Consider the following 23,427-nt stretch of genomic DNA (forward strand, 5'->3'; position numbering starts at 1 on the left):
TCTTTCATATTAAGCTACCTCCTGTAGTATTCATCTTATTTTTAATCATACTACTATTTATGTTATGATAGCATCTTAAAGTCTCACTTTTGTTCTAGACATCGTAAATTCTGTTTGATTCTTAATCCAACTGGGAGAAGGTCTACCTACACTTTGTGTATCTGATTGCTTCAGTTGTGAAACGTGGAATTCCAGAACTATAACCAAATAGTCAGCTTCAAATACTGGGGGAAGACGTTTTTAAGAAAAATGAGTTTTCCTGAGCTGTTAATGAATTATGTAAAATTAATTCAGTGTCAATTTCAAAGAAGTGACAGCAGGGATGATACCACCTCACACAACTAGAATACCTTTCAGCAACAAAGTAGCTATTTTCCAAAATCTTGTCCCCAAAAAGATACTTCTAAAGTTGCAATGTATCATTTCCCCCTTTCAAAATAACACAGACTCAAAACTAAAGGTACATTGTCCTGGGATCCAGGAGTGATTGTGGTTTACTTACCACCTGTGATACTTGACAAAAGTTTTACTTTGCATCTTTACTCCCATCTGGGCAGCTTATACTCTATGGGCAAGCACTGCAGAAAAGGACTTTTGGGCCCAGTCTACAGGCATGAGTCTAATTTGTAGCCAAGTTTAAAAAAAAGCCCAATCTATCTTTATACATGCTCATGCTTCACTTTCCATCATAGAGCCTGCTCTCAGTTCTGCTTAGAATCTGCTCTGACAGACTTTGACCTGCTATCCTGAGTTTATTTCAGTGATCTAAAGTCGCACGTGAAAGTTAGCTTTATTGTGCAGGTTGGTTTGTCAACAGCAGACAGACAGAAATCACAGCCAAAACAGGGCAAACAGTTCAGCTAAGGACTGTTCATTTTGTGTTCTTGCACGGTGAATGAGGTTTTTTTTCTCCTTTAGTGGTGTCCACCTAAGTGCTTCCTCAGGACATACCTATCACCACAAACGCTTCATTCCTTACAGATCAGGTTTTCATTCCTTACAATCTGCACAAATTAGAACAGTCTTTCTGTAGTGTGAATTGTCATTACTTACTCAGGACTTTAACGTGCCACTGAATTATCAGTCTGTATTTCAGATTTGGGGGTTGTTTGGTTTATTCCCTTTCTTTTGTATTGCTCAGCTCTGCTAAACTGGGCAAGCTGAGGGGCAGAAATGCCCTTTCAGAGTCTCATATTGACCAGGAAGTTCTCTAGGATGCAGTTAAGATACTGAGAATATCTGATTTGCAGAAGCCTGCTAGCATAGCCTGTGACTTGGCCAACAACAAGTTACCAGTGCTAGTAATAAGTCTTAAGCTTAATTTGATATACCAAGCTTCAGGACTTGTCCTGCCATAGGAATTATTCTCGCAGGATTTTAGCTGTATCTACAAAATTGAGTAACTTTTGCTATGGCTGCAGCTTGCTCAAGGACCACATGATTAGCCTTATCTAGGTGAAACAGCAACATTATCCAAGGGCCATACATCTGTTGCCTATCCCATGGGTTTGAGCTTCTTTTGTTTATATTATTACCTTATGTGTTTTAACGTAGGTCTTTCTTAGCCTTATGTGACTGCACATTTCTTCCCCTAAAAGGAATATACTATATACAGAAATGGACTAATATTTCTAAGTAATCACGGTGTAACCCTCCCTGTAAGCAACCGGAGAGGGAGAGAGAGCATATGGCCCCTTAACACAGTTGAAATGTATCAAAATAAATGCAAGGACACCCCAGCTCAGGACAGAAGAAATGTCTCCCGTTTCAACATCATACTCCTGATGAAGAATGTGGAACTCTGATAGTTCACCACAACGGCACATCAGTCAGGTAAACGCAATGCCAAAGAGGTAAATGCTAGCAAGTCTTGGTATAACAATTTCAGTTATATTACTAATGGAAATTAGACATAATTGCACATATTTTTGACCTGGCCTCTGCTCGGTATGCCAAGCATTCCTCTTAAACATTTTAAAGATGTGTTCCAATAATGAGGCACAGCATTACCAGAGCATTTTACATCATCAAAAAATGAAGTAAAATCTCTCCATTGGAAGGAAACAGTCAAAACTCTGGATGCATTTGACTTTTTTTAAAAAAGTTTTATGAGGCTTCTTATCATGACAACCAATTAATGGAACCACTTCCACTGTTTTCGATTTCCCTCTTTTGGGCCTGTATTATTAGAAGAAATGTTCCAAAGCAGTCATTTCCCCAAGGCTATCATCATCTCTGTGTTTAACAGAATAAAGCAAACTCCTAAGCTAAGGGGAGAGGGGGGAAAAAATGGGGGGGAATGAAAAAAAATCAATTTGTATCAAGTCATTTATTGCTTTGCGGTCTGATTTCTTTAGACTACTGGCTGTATCTCAATACTAACAGTTTTCCAGTTATTTCCATCCGGACGCACTGAGCTCCTAGTTCTCCTTTTTATCCCAGAGGCAGTGGCCACCTGGGTTTTGTTCACCCTACAGCAGTGGTTTTCAATATTAAGGCCTGCAAACCATCAAGTGGCTGAATCATGTAGTGAAGAAGTATACACATGGGCAAGCAATCAACAGAGAAAGCTAGAACATACTGAAGACTGGTATATTCATTACAGAGTCATTTTCCTTCCAGTATCTTTTCAGATGACAAACTGGAGGTTATATGGCACATCCTCCCCCTTTTGTATGCACATAAGGGGAGGTGGCCAGGGAAGCTAAGGGTACAAGAGGTACTACTGAAGGACAGGAAAAGAAAGTCTTCAGTGTCATTGGAGACCTTGTAACACAAGCATTTACAGTATGAACACATATGCATGCTGACAATACATCTTGGCCAACTACAGAATCGGTGAGAGGCAAGCTTTCCTTACTGACTGCAGCAGCAATGTTGGCTATGTAGTTCCAAACTCTGCCACAAGCATACCTCAGCAGAGGAATCATGGTTAAAGAATTTCTACTCCCTGCGCTTACAGTGATTTAGAAAGGACACTTGCATGTGAGGGAATCTTTACTAAAGTACTGAAGCGGCAACTGTTTCTGTCTAACTCTGATAGTCTTGTGCGTCTGCCTTGAAGGAAACAAGCTACTGTCCCAGCTTGTGTCCTGCAATGACTGAGACAACTTGCTTTCACATTCACCACCAACTGCTCTCCATGCATCAGCCCCATTGGTTCGACACAGGAGGACCCTGTACCAAGCATGGTGTTCCAGTGGATGTTCTTTTTCTCTCATCTTCTGAAAGACTTCTGAACCAGTACTCGTTCTACAGCAAAATGCCAGGCTGTAATGATGGGAGAAGAGGCAGGCTCCAAAATTCAGCACAGCTGATGGAGATTTATCAATAGGTTTTAGCATTATAGAGTCACAGAGTTCACAAACCTGTGCTACTTACCAGGTGTGCTTGTCGAAGAAACCTTAGAAATTGAAGACTCTGATTCTTCCTGATTAAAAGGGAGGACAGAAGAAGGGGGAAAGGAGAAAGAGAGAAAAAGAAAAACACTTTTGACTCTTGTAAATCTAAAAGATTAATCTCAACTGTTGAAATATTTATTTCACCTTATATATATTTTTAAAACGTTCAGCTCAATTGTATGTAGAAAAAGTGCAAGCACTACACACTTCACAAAATAGCGGTTATGTGTGTGTATATATATGGTAAAGTATAAATAATCTCATGTACACCATTAGAGCCTTTCTCATAATCTAGTACTGAATAACGTGAAGTAGATAAAATTTCTCAACTCACAGCTTTATCTTCTTTCTGCTCTGGTTCTGTTGATCCCTTTTCAGCAATTCTTCTCCTATAAGCAGAGACAAAAGTTACCAAGATCGTCATGGCTTTAAGATGGGAAAAGTTTTAGTGTAATTAAAGACACATACAGCTTGAGAGCTAGATAATCGAAAACTAGTGTTTAAGAAAGTACTTTCAAAATACTTTCAAGGACAAAGCCCTCCTGCCAAAGCGACTGTGCAAATTCTTTCTCCTCTTGAAGTCTGTATCCCCTCCTCTACTGCTGCACAAAGACTTACACAGAAGTAGTACTCAATTATGCTCAAAAAAAAAAGGCTATTCATAAAACATTATCAACTGCACAAAGCAACCACCTGAGCGAGCCGATGTTTATTTGATCCTTAGCCAGCTGCAAACAGGCACCCAAAATCCTACCTCTGCAATGATTAAGCAGCTGGAGCACAGCAGAAACAGCTCCTTACCTCCTGGCCAGCAGGGCACTCATTTCTTCCATCAACCCACTGCCTCCCAAGGGAAGTGGCCCATTTCCACGGCCACTGTCTGTTTTAGATGAAGCAGAACCTCCTCCTCCTCCTCCACTTGAACTGGAGGAGTCTTCACCCTTCATAATATACAAAATAACAGCAGATGTGCAAATAAAATTATAGCCGACTTAATGAAAGCCGCAAAGTTCACACACGAGAAAGAAGCAACTGTATAAAGAGTGTGATGGGCTGGTAGTACATCCTGCAATGCTTTTTTATCAATTAATTAAAGCCTACCCCAAAAGTCTTGATACTGCTATTAATCTTGAACAAAAATTACAACCAGTTCAGGAAAATGGGATTTAGAGACAGGAATTGCAAAAAAGAAACTAGAGTCGTATTTACCCGTGAGACTTTCCTAAGTTTGGCTCCAGCAAGTGCAGCTGCTAGTCCAGTTAAAGGGCGATTTTCTTCGGGCACGAATCCCACTGAAAATCCCGAAGTGGGGAGGGGGGGAGCAGGAGGTGGAAGGGGAACGGGAGGAACTTGGCTAGGAAGCGGAGGAGGCGGTGGTGGTGGTGGCGGAGGCCCTGAAGGTGGAAGTGGAGGTGGTGGTGGTGGGCCAGGAGGAGGTGGGGCTGCTACTGAAGACTGAGCTGGGCCAGGGGGTAGGGGGGGTGGGGGAGGTGGTGCAGGTGGTCCTTGGACAACACCTAGTATCAAAAAGAAAACAAATAGACTATGTTAAGGATTTTAGAAAAGAAAGATCTTATTTCCATTGAAATACTGGTTCTTTTGCTCAGTGTATAATACTGGTAAGGATCCTTTTTATAGGCAAGAAAACACTGCAAGTTTCAGCAGGAGAGAAACGTTCTTATTAAATGCACTAAAAATATTACATAGTACGCTAAGAGAGATCAGAGAGTTTCAGAGGCATTTACATACAAAACACCTTCAGTCAGGTTCTGTGCTGCAACCAAGACGACTCTTACGCCAGGAAACAGGCAAAGCTTTTATTAAGAGTCAATTAAGGCAGGAACATCATACCTCGTAGGAACAATACTGTGTGTTCAAATGGTGCTAAACACAAAGTGGCTTTGCATTGTACTGACAAGCATTTAACACACCACCCAAACATCTGAACCCTTGAACTGTTTGAGTTCCAACGCTTATTTCCAAGCTGTATAAAAATCTTTTCTCTAAAAAAAAACCCAAAACCATTCCAGGAATCAACTTCAATAATTTAAACCAAACACTAATTAGCAACTTAGAAGACTGACATATTTTAAGCTGATGGGAACAAGATCTTCCATCTTTAGCTATGATTCCTCTAATGCTTTAAATTCACCTTGATATGCAATATAAAATGCGTTTTGAAGAATATTCTGATGATTACTATTTTATCAATATAGAAACAGTTTAAGAAATTGTGACTAAGAAAACAGTCCCACACATCCTCCCCCCCCGCCTCACCCAAACTGCCATAAGCTACTAAAAGTGCTATGCAACCACCTTAAGCAACCTCTACGGGACGAATTTCACACATAAGTCTTCCTGGTTTCCTACTACTGTTAGCCACTGTGTAAATTTAAAAGCCTTTTAAACTCTCTTGCCATCACTCACCATCACTCACCATCCAAGTGCACGCTTTTATTCCATACTACAAGTGAGGCCATTCCCCGTTTCCACTCCACCCTGGAGTAGCTCACACCTTCATTTAAGACTAGAGGGTGTACACAGGATCTACTCTGCATGGCTTGTGTGTGATGAAGCCACAGCCTGCTCATCCCCCAGAAGCCCCTCTGCCCACACCTTTAGCTGAGCTACTGTAGACTTACATACAAAGAGCTAAATCTATTAAATCGCTATAAAAGCATCAAGTTAACAAGGACATCTACATCCATGTAAAACACTTCTATCACATTGGTAGAGTATCCATTAAGACTACCACCTGCTTAACCAAGGTTTTCTTCTGAAATCTTTTTTAGCTACACTGGTAGAATACCACAGGAAGACTTGTCTTTATATCATAGAATCATGGAATGGTTTGAGTTGGAAGGGACCTTAAAAACCACCTAGTTCCAACCCCCCCCGCCATAGGCAGGGACACCCTCCACTAGACCACGTTGCCCAAAGCCCCATCCAACCTGGCCTTGAACACTTCCAGGGACGGGGCATCCACAACCTCTCTGGGCAACCTGTTCCAGTGCATCGCTACCCTCATAGTGAAGAATTTCTTCCTAACATCTAATCTAAATCGACGCTCCTTCAGCTTAAGGCCATTACCCCTCGTCCTATCACTACATGCCCTTGTAAACAGTCCCTCTGCAGCATATATATGCGCATATACAGCCATATATCAAAATATGACCACTGTACAGAAAGAAATGCTGTAGGTGTTACGTGCTACTTTCTAAATTTGAAACTACATAGAGTATCAAAGTGGTTCAGATTATTCCTCGTTTAAGGTCATTCACATGTCCAAAGCCGCACATCTGTTCTTCCATGTTGGCTGCCATTAGGAAACTAACGATGCTGCCTATTAACTCCATGTTCCAAATAAACTAACAGTACACGATTTTCCAAGCAAGTATTTGACAAGCTCTGTTCTCAACAGGTGAGAGCTTAAGAAATCAGAATTTTACTTATGACAGGCCATAGAACACCAGCTCTTATCCACAGAGCTTTAAAAGTTTCCCTTACCCCAGTTTTCCAAACGGTATTTCGTTGTGGTATTAAGATCACTGCAACTTCGGAAGCATTGCATGAGTTCTTTGGGGCAGTTACGGGCTTCGATACCAATTGGTTTCAACTGCATTCCTGATTAGTGCATTAATAGCAATAACAGAAAGCCTTACCCTGCTGGGTCGTAGGTTCAATCGGCTGAGAGGCTGCCTGCAAGACTGGCTCAGAAGCAGAGGAGTCTCCCAGCACAGAGTTTAGAGAGTTCTCAACAGAGGCAGGGGTAGCTGCAGAGGGAGAAGGGAGAACACTAGGCTTGGATGAGGGAGTCGAGGCATTTGGGGAGTTGGGAGAAGGAGAAGCTTGAGGTCCAGAGAGTGACAGAGGTGGAAAGGAAGGCAGTGGGGGGGGAGGAGGTGGCGGAGGCGGAGTTGGACCTGAGGTAGAAGGTGAAGGAACCGGATAAGCCAGGTTTTCAGGAAGCCCGTTAGGAGCTGTGGGAGACGTGGACATTTGGGTCACTGGATTAGAAGCCGACACTGGGAGGACAGGTCTTGGACCAGTAGCTTTGCCTGGTGGACTGCTTATCATTACTGGAGGAGATGGGGGAAGAGGGGCAAAACTGGGTGCAGACCAGGCAACAGGCTTTGTATTTGGAGGCAAAGTTGCCGGGGCATTGACAGGAGAAGGGGGCCGAGAACTTTTGTTCAGCGGACGAGGAACTGTAGCATAATGGGGGAGAACAGGGTGGAAAGCTGAGCCTAAAGATGTAGCAAAACGTGATGCAGAGTGCCTTAGAGGCGGTGTAGGGGGAGTGGAAGTCGGTGGTGCAGAAGTCACTACAGCGTACTCCGGTGTGGCCTCTGACATTGGTGCTGAGACTGCTTTTGCATATGATGGAGGAGGTGCTGAAGGAGGCTGGCAACTGGAGTATTCAGGAAGTGGAGTGCTATACGGGGAGTTGTCGAAAGATGGAGCTGGACAGAAGATGGAAAGCAGCAGCAAAGGCAGGATAAAAAAAGGAGAAAGAGAAAAAGGGAGCTAATGAAGCAACAAAACCAGCATTCAAACAAAATGTATAAATGTAGACTACAGTTAGTACCAGAGGATTAGGCACAAGTGAAAATACTGTTAGGAAAGTTTTACATATTATCAGCAGCTGCTTTTAAATTTTACCAACTATTTTTGTGCCAACATTTGAATTCACAAATACGTTCCAAAGCAAGTTTTCTCAAATCCTATCTGTGAGATGAATTAGATATAGGGTTGATTAATCAGCCTTTTGTCAGCTTTTATCTTCGTTTGGTTGCAAACTGTAAGCAAGTGTAGTGATCTTAACGTTTTTTACAACTCCACTAACAAAACTCATACCATAGGCAGCAAGTAGCTAGCACCTTTCTCTTCCCCAGAAAAAGCTCCATCGCAAACTTGAAAGTGCTGGGAATAAAGCTACCGATAAAATCCTTTGCTCTAAAGCGACTAGCTCTCACATAGTATACCTCAAATTTTACCATGAGCTGACTTCTTATGTAGATTGAGTTTGTTACTAAAGAACAACCAAGTGCTTGACTAATGTTCCATTATATTACCAAAATGAGAAAGCTTTCAGTTATCATTGGATACATTTCCGCAGGCAGTGCATTAACATCTACAAATACATACAATACATTTCACTGAAATGTTACTACAATGATAAATTAAGCAAGACTTCATACTGAAAGGCATTTCTCACACTATTACTTTGCCTTATGTAGATACATACCTTCTACATAAACATACTCAGCCTGATGTATTTGAGTTGGGTTTTTTTTTCCAAATTACATAATGAGAATACATCTTGTTGAAGAGAGCAAACAACGATAAGGTATTTAGAAATGTTAACTCATCATACTTTAACCAATGTTGGAGGTGCCCAATATGATTCAAGTTTTTCAAGCAATCAGAGAGTACGGCAATGGAGCGAGCAAATAATGCAAAAAAAAAAAAATTTCAGAGTTAATGGAAAATTATGACAGGAAAGTCAAAGATCTTGGACTTCTTGCCATAAAAAGGAAGCAATTCCAGCAAATAGAAGCCTGAAATACTGACTGCTGTTGCACAGCTGTACTCACTGCCCTTTGTTGCTTCTCTCCCGCTCCATCACCCAAACACATAAAGAATAGTCTGGTACTTGAATGCACTCGGTTTTTAAATTCTTACCAGCATTGGATATTCTTCTCTCTCTTTCCCATTCCAATTGTTCCCTTTCCAACTGTTCTTGCCGTTCTCTTTCTTGCCTTTCCCGTTCAAGTCGTTCAAGTCTCTCTCGATCCTGCCTCTCCTTCTCTTGTCTCTCCCTTTCTAGGCGCTCTTGCCGTTCCCTTTCTTGCCGTTCTCTCTCCAGTTGCTCCTGTTCTAGGCGCTCTCTTTCAAGTCTTTCCCTTTCTAGCCTCTCTCTCTCCAGCCTCTCCCGTTCCATTCGTTCACGATCCAGCCTCTCCCGTTCCAGCTCCTTCTGCCTCTGTTGCTCTTGCAACTGTCTACAATCATGAAAAAAGGAAAAAGACTAAGCGGCAAAGTGAAAACCAAAAATATCAAGCAACTGTTAGAGGACAAGAAGAGAGAAACTAATCAACAATCTTTGCACCAGCGAGAACAAAAGCACAGGATTTGTACCAACATACAATTCTTAATTCTACATGTTATTTTTCTGAGCTGGATAGTAGTTGTATTATGCTTACCGTAAAAAAAAAATCATATATCCAATTTCCTCTTAATTTAACATTCAGAGAGACAGCTTTCAAGACGTAAGAATAGAAAGCTGTTGCTGATAGTTCACTAACTGATGCAATCTTCCCAGTTTGAGATACGGAGTTACATTTGTTCTTTGCACATTATTTTATACTCAAAGCAGTGAATGAAAGCACTATGAAATAGCAATTACAAATGCTCATGAAAAAACCCACTCCCAAAGAAATTACATTTTTCAAATAAACTAGTCAGGTGGTACTTATCCAAATTTTACAGAAGTATCAAAATGTACACATGTCCCTCAACCCGCATACTACTACACGCACATACAACTTAACCGGCATCAAGACGGGAACACTCTGAAGGCAGGGGAAAACTGGACATGGTGAGAAAACAATCCAGGGTGCAGCAGCCAGGGAAATGCTGCAGGGAGCTGGCAGGATTTCCAGCTCATGGGAGTCTTTGCAAAGGAAAGCAGAGAGGGGGAAGATGTGGAGAGGAGGAAAACAAGTAAAAACAAGACAGAGGAAATAGAACTTCCTAAGGGTAGGAATCATGCAAAACTTGCTGCCAAAGCCACTAGGCTGGCTGAAAGAAAGGACTTTCTTGCAAAAATACAGTAGGAAAGGCTGCAAACAACCCTTTTGCTCCCCCCCCGCCCATCTTGCTTTATATTTTGTTTAGTGGTTGTTGGGGGTTTTTTAATTATATTTTAAAAAGATAAATGTTTCTAGTTGGCTAAAATATACCTTTTTGATTTTTCAAAGCTTTTTCATCTCTTGGGAGAGCTCACTACTAAAACAAAAATTAGGCACATCCTCCTCAAGGCTGTGGCCAGTATGTTTCTGTCAGTACTTATCACTGAAAATGTTGTTAGTTATCATCCTCTATTTGAATTCTTGTTTAAAAAAAAAAATCATGACATTTAAAAATTAAAACTTGTATGTAAAGCACACAGCCATTTTTTTTTCTGCCATGCTTCAGATGCAAACTGAAGATAGCTTCTCAACAAATACAAAGCACAGATAGCTTTTAACTATAAAGCAAAAAAGAGACCTAAATTTTGACACCTTAAGCTACTAGATAATGTGTTTTCCATAGACTGCCATGGGGCAATCTTATTTGGAAAGGTCACGAGTAATTCTATACTATGTGCTTAGAGCCATGTAAAATTGAAGCCTGAAAATGAAGGAAACTTGAGCTATTTCATTCCTATTCATGCTCAGAAAACACTGGCAGAACTGGAAACCCCAGCTCATACACCATTACTACTGAAGTTCATCCTCTTTCAGAACAATGTTTTTCCTTTAAAAAGCAAAAAACACCCTGTAAAATACTGACATTTCATAACTGCTATAAGCAATTAAGTTCCAGTTATCTACAGCAAAAGGACTTTACTGAACTTGTTACTCAAGATCCTCAGAAGTTGCAAAATAGTTCTGTTCCTGTATCAGTTCTTCCATCAGCTCCTACCCTCCCATATAACAAAGTTGTAATCGGAATCATTAAGAAATTAGGGCCGCAGCTCAGCTTGCTAAATGCTTGATTTTTAGGTCTGAAGTCCACCAAAAATTCTGGTAATTGACTGATACATATTTGGAACCAGTAGAGGATTTCCACAAAATATCAAGAGAATACAATATAAACCACAGACATTTAAGCTCTAAAGGGGATATTAAAAATATTTTTGGCATTACATTTTTGCTTGCTCTGTATTGTACAAAACTAGTTTTATTATGTGCTCTTTTCCCCTGAGATAAAATCTATTATTAGAGAAAAATAGGTTTTTCATCATGGATAACTTCAGCTTGGTCATCTTAGACTCTTTTTGTAAAGGAGAGGTGGATGCACAGATGTTTGTAGCTAAAAGGTTATTGAGAGCAGGAGTTAACATTTACAGACTCCAAAGCACCTTCTGTTTTGTTCTTTTTCATTCATTTGCCAGAAACTAGCATAATCTACCTAGAAATGGACAAACTGTTAATGCTAAAACTAAAATGTAGATAAGGCATTTGGGGTTACAAACATTTCATGTTATATTTAGTTTATGAAACTAGAAGGTATCAATTCACTGGGTTTAATAACAAATCAAGCAGCTGCCAGATATTTAAATTTTCTTTAAGTTCTTCAATTCTTTACAGAAACAGAACATCAATATAGGTCATTTCTCACATAAGAGCAGTGTCACCGAGGCAGTTCTGCAATAAGTCATAGCAAGAGCTGTGCCATTTCATGTTTTCATAAGCAACCTGGAAAAGAAAAACAGTGAGGTGCTCTTGACTAAGCTCCTTAATATTAAGTTATTTAGGACAGCAAGGATGATGACTGATTATAAAGAACTACTGATGGATCTTTTAATTCCAAGTAACTGGGCAATAAAATTGGCAAATAAAACTCAACTCAGATATAACTGAAGCGATGCAGGGGAGAGAGGGGAAATCTGCTAAATTCGTATACAAAATACTGGACTACAAGTTGACTACTGACTCAGGAGTGAGATATTAGGGTAACAACAGACAGTTCTACGACAATATCCCTTCATTGATGTGTTCTGTTCAAAAATATAAACCAGATGCTACACATTAGGAAAGGATTACAGAGCAGTATAGAAAATACCATCATCCTGCTTCACAAACCCTGCATCTCCGTTCCCATCTCAAAAGGGGGGAAACGGCAGAACTGAAAAGGTTCAAAAGGTACCAGTTTCCATTCAAAAAATAACTAAAGAAGCTGCAATTCTGCATTCTGGAAAAGACATCTGGAGGTCTATAAAATCCTGAGTGATGAGTACATCCTGATACAACAGCTGGGAGGAAAGAGTCAATGCAACTAATAATAGCAAAGCTCAATAAAATAAAATAAAGAGTACCTCTGCACATCAGGCAGATGCACTGTGGAACTCCTTGCCAGAGTGATTCCAAGAAAGAATAGGAAAAAGCCCATAGAAGAAAAAAAACAAACATGGAAGGTCACTTATAAAAACAGAAATTGCACCATGCACAAGAAGCTGTTGAACCAAAAATGCCCAGAGGATTGGATAGTAGCAGGGGGAAGTATTCCAGGCATTTGCCCTGGCCAAGAAGGGTGAGGACTTTTGTTAGTTTTTACTTAAAGCTTTTCTAACTATTGTGAGGGATATATCCACATACATGTATGTATATATGTATATACTACATACAAGAAGGGAGACACAGACGATGAGACTGTATATCAATGTATACTATGTCTCTACAGAGCATGTAATTACACACAATTTTAGTTAAAGCATAAGATGTATGTCTGAGTCAAACTGTTTATTTGGGGTTGACTAGTTCTCCTAATACGTGTGAACACATTCCTGAGGCTTTCCTGGGGTTGTTCTCCTCTTCAGAGAGCTATAAAGACACACAACACCCATGTGTGATAACAAAAGGAACCTATGCATTTATATGCTTTAATCTTTATCTGAAGCAAAAACTATTTCAGTCAGCAATCAACACTATCAAACTGCAGTGACTGCCTACTAAGACATAGATAAACGGCAGTGAGATAACCACTTTCACCTACACAGGACCTAAATGAAAAAGTTCTCATAATTAAATAAATATTGAGTGATTCAGTATTTTATGCTTTATTTTTGTAAAAGAATCTTCATTTCCCATTTCTTCAAAAAATAAAGGAATAAACCCAGAAATTTTTAAATGTACAAATAAAAACTATGAACAAGTTGAGCACTATGCTTACGATACAAATGCTCTACCAAGAGAGGGCAGCAAAATACCTTGTAAACATTTTCTATAGTGTATAAAATTCCCATGCAGTAAGACATATGAGACAAAATACACCATCCTTGAGAATAGGAACAAGGAAAAAAAATAAACCAAAACAACAAAAAAATCCCACACCACAACCCACTACATTTTACAGTAGTTTTAACTATTTTAATAAACCTTTCAGATAGAAAACCAGAAGTAGCACAGGTCAAAAGATCAGGATGCAGTAATGCAATCAAATTGCTTCAACACAACTTAACGAGCAAGGATGAATTTCATAAACTAAGAATGAACTACAGCTTAACAAGTGTAAGAGTTGTAGCTTAAAAAGATTAAGAACCCATTTTGCTAATTAAAAAAAGAGGATAAATTTGTTTGCATTAAAACCCCCAGTTTTGCTTAGTTAGCATTAGATAATGTAATTTTATTTGAAAATTTTGTCAGAGATCAACATTATATTATGCAAAAGCATTAGTGGATTAAGAAGAGTCACTACACATCAATTAAAGCATTTCTGAAATTGCAAGACTTCGGTAGTTCTAAAGCATGGGAACATTCAAGAACATTGTAAAAGCAACAAATGAAAATTCTTCAGCTTTAGAAAGCACAGCATCTAGCTACCAGGACAACTTCTGATAAACCTAAAGAGGTACTAAAAATGTCTCAGAAAGCTACCTTATAGTGAAATGCTAATTGTGCTAAGGCAGAGTGATTCTAATTATTTTAATGGTGTGAATTACTAGAATCTAAGAGGTAATTTACATTGAATAGTTGAGACAGTGCTATAGAACTGATCAGCGCGTCAGTCATATGCAACATAGATACTGTTACGTGTGGTTTTAGATTCAAAGAGTAGACTTCAGAATTTCAGAATTTCAGAATAGCTGCTGGCTTTATCATGCATTCTACTCATGGAATTTTCTTTTTGGATTTTAATCAGTTCCACACCGAAAGCATCTTAGGAAGCTTCACTTTGGAGTGTTAAGGGGGAGGGCAGGTATTGTTCGGCTGTTGTTGCTGGTTTTAATTTAACTGACTTTAATATTGCAACAGCTTTTAAAGTTATTTCCTTTTTCTTGCCCTTATACTTTTGTCCAATTGAAGAGGTATGAGGAGGTATAGTCAGAGGATGAAGAAAGAATCATATTTGCAATACTATCTTGTGATTTTGAACTCTATCAGCATTAATCCTCCAGTTCTTTGAGCAGCCAAGAATCAGGAGCACGACCACATTCTTGAAATAACACAAGGAGAAAAATGCAACGAGCAGAGTTAAGTACACACTGTTGCACGCCTGCTGAAAAAACTCCACATTTTGCAATGGTGAAGGTGTTTAGAATTTCTCCTACATGACAACTGCAAAACAGAACTGCTGTTAGCTTACCCAGGTACACACAAAGCCTTCCTATCTTGTTCTGAATCAGAGCATAAAGGGGAATAACAAGAAGCAATGCTACTACCTCACCTCTTGATATTGTATGAAACAAGCCAATACACCTCATGTATACCAAACACCACTTCCTATCATGCCTTTCACTAGTAGGTAACATCACTACGTTCAACAGATCATCACATGCAGCAACTAGGAAGCTATCCCAAAATAATATTATTCAATACCTTTAGACCTGTATTTTGGTGAGGGGAGTAAAAAAAAAAAAAAAAAGGTTGTTTTAGCTTCTGCTCCTGGAGGTGAATGAGTGATGGTGATCCTCTGGTCCCTTTGCTAAGGACTTTAACATAGTCATTCAAAAGAATTGAAGCCTCAATCAGTTTTCTTAAAACATGACCATTACCACATGGGTTGAAAGGAAGACAAAGATCTCAACTAGGTCAAGAAACTTCAATGTTTACTGGTAAAACAATATTCTGTGTCAGACCAGACTTAACAGCCAGAGAGAACATGTCCTTTTCTGGAACGCTTTTCACATTTAAGCCCCTGTCTTGGTCATCTGCAGAAGAGTTACTGCAAATGGCTCAGTCTGTGGAAAGACTGTCCTTCCACCAGAGAAAGTACCTCTCAGCAAGTCTCACTCTGTCAAAAAACAAGAGCTGCTGTCACAAGGGCACCAAGAGGAAAAAACCTACATGTAACAAATCCATTGCTAAAACTGTTTGCGAAAGCAAATAGCTGTCCGCTCTGGCAGGTCACCTTGTTTCCTCAGATGGAAGTTTTTTTGTACATTCACATAAATCTTGAGGATTTGAACACTGGCTTGCTTTGCTCTTGGATGTGAGATCAAGCCATTAAATTTTTTCCTAAAAAGATGATAGGAAACTGCACCGAGAAGACCGTATATCAACCCGAATAACAGAATTCAGCCACAAACCCAAAAGGCTTCTTGTCACGAAGCCAGATACATTAAAAACAGAGGTTATTTCCATGAACAGTACAGACAAAAGCATCTTTGTATCATATCCAAATTCAACAGGCACTGAGCTGATAGACATTCCAAAGATGAACAGAAACTGGTTTGAAGTATTTAACTTTAAAACTCACTGTAGGAAACAAAGATCCAAGACAAAGCCTGTAGAAAACAAAATATCTTGAGGAACAGACTTGACTGAAGTAATTACTGCATTGAGTGAAGAGGTCAGCTGCAGGCAGATAATACATAGTATTTGACAGCTGTTAGTCATCATTTATGAACACACCAATTTCATATTCCATTCATTCTTGGCTGAAAAACTTGGTGTCAAAGCAGGGCATCAAATCACTCAGATCAATACTAGCCCTGTTTTGTCTGTTTAAAGGTACAACAACGGAGGGGGCACGCACGCGCGGGGGTATTGAAAGAAGATGCCCCCCCCCCCCCCCCCAAATCCCCTAAAGCCACTAAAGAAATAACATGCAATTAAAAATCATAGAACAGATTCTGTTCAGGGGATATTTTCAGGTCTGTCCCCCACAACACGTTTTGCTTTTTTTGAAAAATAGTTTCTTGCTTGTGCTGTTGCCTAATCTAAACCAAACAAACAAAACGTTGCATGGCAAAAGACAGACACAAGGATGACACACATAAGGCAACACGAAGCTTGCTAGACTATTGCTAGCTTAAAACATTGCAGTAATATATCCTGCACTAACTATTCTGAAAGTTACCATTAAGACATTCTGTACAAGAAACCAAATGTGATTATACTAAAGTATTCAACAATGTACGCATCTTGCATTCTGTGCTTCACTGGGTTTTTTAAAAGAAAGTAAGTTTTATAACCAAACATATCAGGAAATCTAGGAATAATGCTACTATGTCAAAGTTCTAAAGGTAAGTGTATAGTATCAACTATAATTAAACCTGGATTCATCACTAAAAACCAATGGAGTTCAAACTGTGGTGTTGATCTGGCCATTACACTTACAGTAACCAATTAAATAAATATTAAAATATGTTTAACCATTAAGGTACATTCATCAATTTAAAAAGTTGCATTGCGATGACCAGCACTATGAGAAGATGTCTGTATGATTCCAGTCCTAGAGTCTCGGTATGCCTAGGCTTTCAGGGCTGCTCCCAGCTCTTCCACCAGCTCCTCTAACCCTGCCTCAATCTATGGAGCAATAAACAAGACAGTAATGTTTGGAGTTTTATTCTAAAATGCTGAAAGCCCCAGCGTGTGGGCATAGATAGCATTATCTAATCCAACAGTCGCTACTTACTAGAATACATCTCACATGATGGCTCTCCTCCTCCCACCACTGAGTCACTGCAACAAATAGAGCAGCTGGCTGCAAACAGGCTACACAATGCGCGGCTGAGCTAGAGGCGCCAGCACCAGATGCAGGGTGACCTCAGCTCCATGTGAAGCACGTTGTCGTCTACAGAAGAGCAGCTACCTTGTGACTGCAAGGAACTGCATGCACTCTATGGACATCAATTTAACTAGATATAGTCGACCTACATTATCCCCGTTACAACTGTTTACAGAAAGAAATACAAAAGTAAACCTACTAAATATGCATCTCAAGGCCTACACATTAACGTGTCTGTACCATGGAACGAACACCCCCCTCCCCCAAATTTCATAATTAATTTGCAAAGAGAAAAAATAAGTCTAAATCATGCCAATATACATTGCAGATTTCCATCAAACACAGGCAGCCTCCACTGAGACCGAGAGTCTTCATGAATAAAAAGTACATTTGATGCACCAATAACACATCTCAGCAGAAGCGATCAAGATTTAACCTCTGCAACTTCCTAAGCTCTCTCAAGTTGCATGAACCTCACTTTGCATCATCTAAACTGAACTCTCGCTGTATGCTCTCACAAAAACTCTTAACAAGTTAGCTTTATTTAGTTATTTACTATTAAACAAACATTTTTTAAGTGCTAGACAGTCCAGACAGCTTCTGAGCATACTGTACATCGTTTCAGAGAATCCCAGAGTAGAGCTAGTCGACTTGATAAAATGAGCAAGAAACAGACACTTAGAAGATCCGCAAAGTTTGACTGTTCAAAGGTAAGAGGTTTGTGAAGTCGAGTTTATGTACATGCTCTGGAACTGGCAATTTCTTCCACTTTCAACAGTGGTGGACCTTTGGTTCTTTAAACAGCAGTGAAAGGTCAGACTGTTTCAATTATGTCTTTTTTTTTTTTTTGAAGTTTGTATCAAAGAACACTTTACACTTAATTTAATGCAAAATTATAAAGGCATTTAACTATGTGTATCATGATTTTGAAACACTACGCAAATCTAGAAATCATTACAGCTATCTCCAATGTTCAAACAGCTTTCCCCTGATTGATCACCATTGCACATAACACTTCCACTGTCAATTTGATTTTCCCTGTACACTAGTATTAAGAGATCCTAAAGACTAGTATTTCGTCTGCAGGTTGGGTTTTTTCCCCCTCTAAAAATGTCTAAAACCAGGACATCAGCTATGTATTATTTCTCATTCCATTTTGATCATTAAGATCTGCAACATCATCCAACTGTTCTTTGTACTCATGTATCTCAACTTGCATCAGCAGCAAGGGACTTGCTTTGTTCAGCAAAACACCAAATAAAATTTGATCATTCCCAATCCCCCAATGACGCAGGAGGAACTGCCTGTTCCTACACTCCTCACGCTTCCACAGCAATCCTCCTCTCTCCCAACTTAACTAGGAACTTCCCTCTTGGTATCTGTCAAATACTTTACTAAAGCCCAGGAACACTGCATGAACAGCCTCTCTGCTTTTCCAAAAGAAAATATTATCTGGGTACAGTTTACCGTGCTGTGTTTTATCTGGTTAATTATTCTTTTCTTCAAAAGTAGTTCTAAAGCCTTTCACACTAGCAAGGCCAAACTAACAGGCTTTCATTTCCTTGATCAAAAGGGATTTAAGGTCTAACAACAAGCTTTTATGTTAAAAGCTCAAACCGCATTAGCTGGAAATAAGAAAATAAGAGAAAACTAGGTTTTATCAGTCAAGCAAAAACTTGTAACCACCCACCACGACAAAGACATGAAGAGGCAACTATAAACCTAACGGTTATTAGATACAAGATTTCCAGTAGAGAAAGGGATCTATCTCTTAATGCTCTTTGATCAAACCTCATCAAGCCTAGTTTTCCTCACCTTCATCTTTTCAACTTATTAAATTCAAGTGTTCTGTTAGTTTACATATCTGGCAGAAGCCAGATTGCAGGAAGTCATCTGTGCACATCAAATTTTAGAAAAAAATAAGATTCTCAATAGTAGAAAAATCTACTTCCAATGGCAACTCTGTTAGCGGTATTCTAGTAAATATGGTCAGGACAGAACTAATTTCATAAAAGGGAACAACATTAATCAAAAATCTGGAAAAATGTAGAACAGTTTCTAATCCCAATTTCATGTTTTACATTAAACAGGAAAAACCCCACAGAACTGAAAATTTTGCAGAAAGGGTAAGATTTCAAAGAGACATTTGAAAAAGTGTTAGCTAAGATACTTGTCAGAACCATCTTTCAAACAACATCCATATTCAATTGCAGCAATTAAGGCAGCAATTTTGCCAATGTAGTCAAAAGACTGCTTAATGGAAGAGTGCTCTTCTCAGTCTGCTAAACGCGTCAGTGTTACCCAACATCTATAGCTATTCAGTACTGTAACCAGACAGCACCCACTACCTCTCCATAAAGCCAGTTATTAAGTCTCTGAAAGCTAGACTTGACAGAACTAAGGAAAACTTTACCGTGAATGGGAAGAAACTGTGAATGGAAAGAAAATATGAAACACTAAAAAAAAAAGTCATTATTATACTAGAACTCTTGTTTTCCAGAAACTTTGAGGGCAAGAAAAAAAAATTGAGTCTTTAGGATGAGATAAACAACACTGATGGGCCTTTTTGCTTCTGTCTCCTTTTGTCTCCCATCCTACTATGGGAAGCAGAGACTGGAAAGATTCAAATGGCCACAGGTTGTCCCATGAAACTACCTCAGCAAGCTCAACTTGAAAAGTTTAGACTGATGTAACTTTGACCTGTTAGAAATCCTTATCTTAGGCATTAAAAAAACCCCCTTGGATTCCATCTAAACCACGTCTCTGGGATATAAACTTCACGCACAACACACAATACAATCATATGACATTCTACTGACCACTCTTACATCCTAACCCAAAAAGCCAACTCTTACATTATATTCATATGCTCATCTCAGATTAGAACTGTTTGCTTAGTTATGATCTACTCAATTCATATGCCTTTAAAGAAATGCTACTTCCTCAAAATAAGCTGTCGGATAAATGGCACAATTTCAAAAGCCAAAGAAAACTGCAAACAGTAGATCTGACTACTAACTAGGGAAAGGTCACAGGCTGTGGGAAATCAGTAGAAACCAGGCTACTAGGGACACAAAGAGACGGGCAAACTTTCCTTTAAATTATTTTAGCTACGTTGCTACTGAATTGTGGGATGCAGGTTTTTTTCTCTCTGTATTTCCACGTTTTCAAAACAGCTCAGGAATTACATATGTAATAATTACAGGGAAAAAATATAAATTCTTTTACCCTAGTTAAGATTAGCAATGTCTCAGAAAAAAAATACTTTTAATCTGTAAAATAAAAAGCATTCCTTAAAGTCTATCAGTAAATAAGAAACTGCTGCCCTTGTCAGCCTCTGAACTTGTACTATCTAAAACTAAGAAGCCTCCCAAAAGATGTTATGAAAAACCCACAATATCACTACTACTTTCCAGCACAGTCACGCATCAAGTTTTCTTTAACACTACCATCCCAATCCATGATATAAACTAAAACTATAAGCAAACTCATAGTATTTAACAATTACAAAACTCCCTAATATTCCACTGTTGCATTTTGCGAACTTCTAACATCGAGTACTTACGACAGGAGTCGGTCAAGTTTCGGTCCATTACGTCCCTGAAGGACGGCAGGCGGCTTGTATACCTTCATTATTCCTTACAATCTATACACTTTCTCTGTTTCTGGTGCTCCTGGTCTCTTTATTTATGAAGCAGCAATGATTTTGAAGTTATTTATAAACATTAACTCATTAAATTCCCAAGTGTCATATTAGATACCAACTCAGTGACTCACATGCCTGACAATATATTTATCGTGGCTGGAAGAGAAGGTAAATTTACATGCACGAGTAGCACACAGAGGCACGCCATGAACTAATCTTATATTTTAAAATGGTATTTGACATTAAGTAACTCTGAAGTTATTAACAAATATGTATGTCAACTGAAGTTGGCTCATTATCAAACAGTGGATTTTATAAACACTGCCTGACTACCACTCTGACAAAGTGAAAAATAACCCATATAAGAAAAAAATCCCTTCATTTCTGAGGATCGAAAATGGAAGCTGGAGTGTTTAAAAGCTTGTTATTACTGTACTTAAATGAATGCAAGTTAATGAAAATTAGTTATCTTCAAGTACTCCCTGAAAGGGAAAACATACACCATGTGTTAAGGTTTCTTAAAAGAAAGTAACAAAGTTATCAATTCACCAGACAAAATGATTTCACCGGACAAAATGATTTCATTGACTGCCTTATGTGTAATCTTGGCCTCATAAAAACCTCAGTGTTTTAGATCGTACATCTGGTCCTAGTGACTTTACAGATTGTCATCACTGCACAGTGAACAATGCAAATATTCAAGTAACAAGCTCTGCAGCAAAACAAAGTAATATTACTACTTGAGCACTTTTACTCAAAATGTAATGCATCTAAATCCTTTCTAAAATAGAGAAAAAAAATCTCTGAACCAAAATAATACACTTTTGTTGACAATGATCTCAGTTCCCAATTTCCCCAAGATTCTTGAACACCAGTTATAAAAGTAAAGGAAAACATCAGGTCAGTTGAAAAGCTCTCTTTAATATGCCGTTCTTCACCAGTCACTCCTTTGGTAAAACATTTCTGAGGAAATGTTTCTACTTGTGCCCAGGAAAACCCTGAAGCTACAAGCCACATAATTTAACTTTGAAATTGGTCCTCCTTTGAGCAGAGGGTTGGACTAGATGACCTCCACAGGGTCCCTTTCTCACATTTCATTTTTATGTAAGCAGATTTTTTTTTTTTTCCTCAGGCTTAAAATCATTTCAAAAAATATTTTCCTGAACTACTTTAATATGAGAGTCAGTCAAACATTACTGAATTGGGTACACTTAAAGGGAGGGATATGAGACCAGCACTTAAAGACAGCTAGTATCAAGCCACATCTTAAACTAAAGCTCCACCCCACAGACACACGTTTCACAAGCAACAGACTTAGCCAAGCCTGCCTTTCTACTGATCCATCACAAACCCCGTGTTCCTTCCTACACAGTAACATTTAGTCCCTTCTCTTGCATTCCCTGTGGCATTCTTACTGCTCCCCACAGAACTCAGTTCTGCCCACACTGCCTTTACCCTTTACTGAGACTGGAAATGTCACTTGTAGATATGTTAAAAGTAAGATATACCTAAACCTTTTCTTCCCAGCTATTCACTCCTATCTACATTATGGTAGGTAAGACTATTGTTATTACAGTCCGAAAGCTGAAAGGCAGCTACTACAGAAGTGAAGTTCTAGCTTAGAGTTAATTGAACTCTATTATAGCCATATAGTTACAGTAGCAAAGAGACTGGAGAAGCATTTGTGAAATGTTTTAACAAAATTACATGTTCTTCTTAGGCTTAATGACACAACAGCAATAGTCTTTCCACAGACAATCTGGCTAGCAACACGAGTAAACACTCATTCCAGTTCTCTATCCTTTTTTAGGGGAAAAACAAATCAAAACCAGGACCAGACTTCAAAGAGGACATTGTATTAGATGAAAACAAGTAGAGCACACTGATTGAATGAGAAAGTGAAGCCATAACAATGCCATCTAATAATACGTCCTTTACACACAAAAAATTTCAAGAGAGACTTTCAGAACTCTTAATATGGGGCAGCACTTTTTTCTTAGAGACATCTATCTACAATGTTTCCCTGAAAAGTATTTCAGCATTATAAATTTCAATTCATACAGCCTTCTAAAGGAACAGACAGAAAATAAAAATATTAAAAGCCATTACTGTAGAACAGAAAAAATATCAAAAGAAAAAAAGATTTTTAAAAGTCTGTCAAAAAGGAAGTGATATAAAAGACCTTTATCATGACAGCAGACTTGCACGTAAACACATCAAACAAACAGATTTGTAATGAGCTTCCTGCTATTTGTTTTTAAAAAAGGAGACTTTTCAGATACAGTGCTCCCTGCTCAGATTTAAGAAAATACTGCAGAAAAGAGATGGGACAAATATGACCAATTTTTATGTCAATACTTTGTTCAATACATCTAGCTAGTTTATCAAATATATGACTTAATCCCAAATTAGCAATCTGGTTCTGCTCCCCTTTACATAAACAAACTAAATGAAAAATATCAAAACAGAAAAAACTTTTGTGACAATTAGACCCAACATTAAATTATTTTTCCAGTGACCACTGAAAGCTATGAAGTGCATTTACACCATCAATCTGGACCACTTCTATTTATTCAAGTATCCCGTTCCCTGCATCTGTAGGGCATGTGACCTAAATTGCTTCCAGCATCCCTTCTGGAAGGGAACAGCTAATCTCCTGGG

The 23,427-nt window shown here is 38.8% G+C and overlaps 1 protein-coding gene across 8 annotated transcripts in view; it reads right to left on the reverse strand.

Moving 5' to 3' along the window:
• ENAH (ENAH actin regulator) overlaps nt 1–23,427 on the reverse strand; it is a 101,496-nt gene that overhangs the window by 14,232 nt on the left and 63,837 nt on the right. For 2 of the 8 annotated variants that reach the window (XM_054820100.1, XM_054820099.1), the window contains exons 1-7: nt 20,686–20,805; nt 9,087–9,406; nt 7,064–7,864; nt 4,611–4,918; nt 4,203–4,342; nt 3,736–3,790; nt 3,382–3,430 (exon numbers count right to left, since the gene is read on the reverse strand). In XM_054820100.1, coding sequence (XP_054676075.1) covers nt 3,382–3,430; nt 3,736–3,790; nt 4,203–4,342; nt 4,611–4,918; nt 7,064–7,864; nt 9,087–9,406; nt 20,686–20,753 — 1,741 coding nt within the window. In that variant the 5' untranslated portion in view covers nt 20,754–20,805. Of the gene's footprint in view, nt 1–3,381; nt 3,431–3,735; nt 3,791–4,202; nt 4,343–4,610; nt 4,919–7,063; nt 7,865–9,086; nt 9,407–20,685; nt 20,806–23,427 lie in introns of those variants that run through there. The other 6 variants (XM_054820097.1, XM_054820098.1, XM_054820101.1 and 3 more) reach the window with 3 other exon arrangements.

Source organism: Grus americana, chromosome 3 (genome assembly GCF_028858705.1).
Source record: "Grus americana isolate bGruAme1 chromosome 3, bGruAme1.mat, whole genome shotgun sequence".
Taxonomy (NCBI): Eukaryota; Metazoa; Chordata; class Aves; order Gruiformes; family Gruidae; genus Grus; species Grus americana.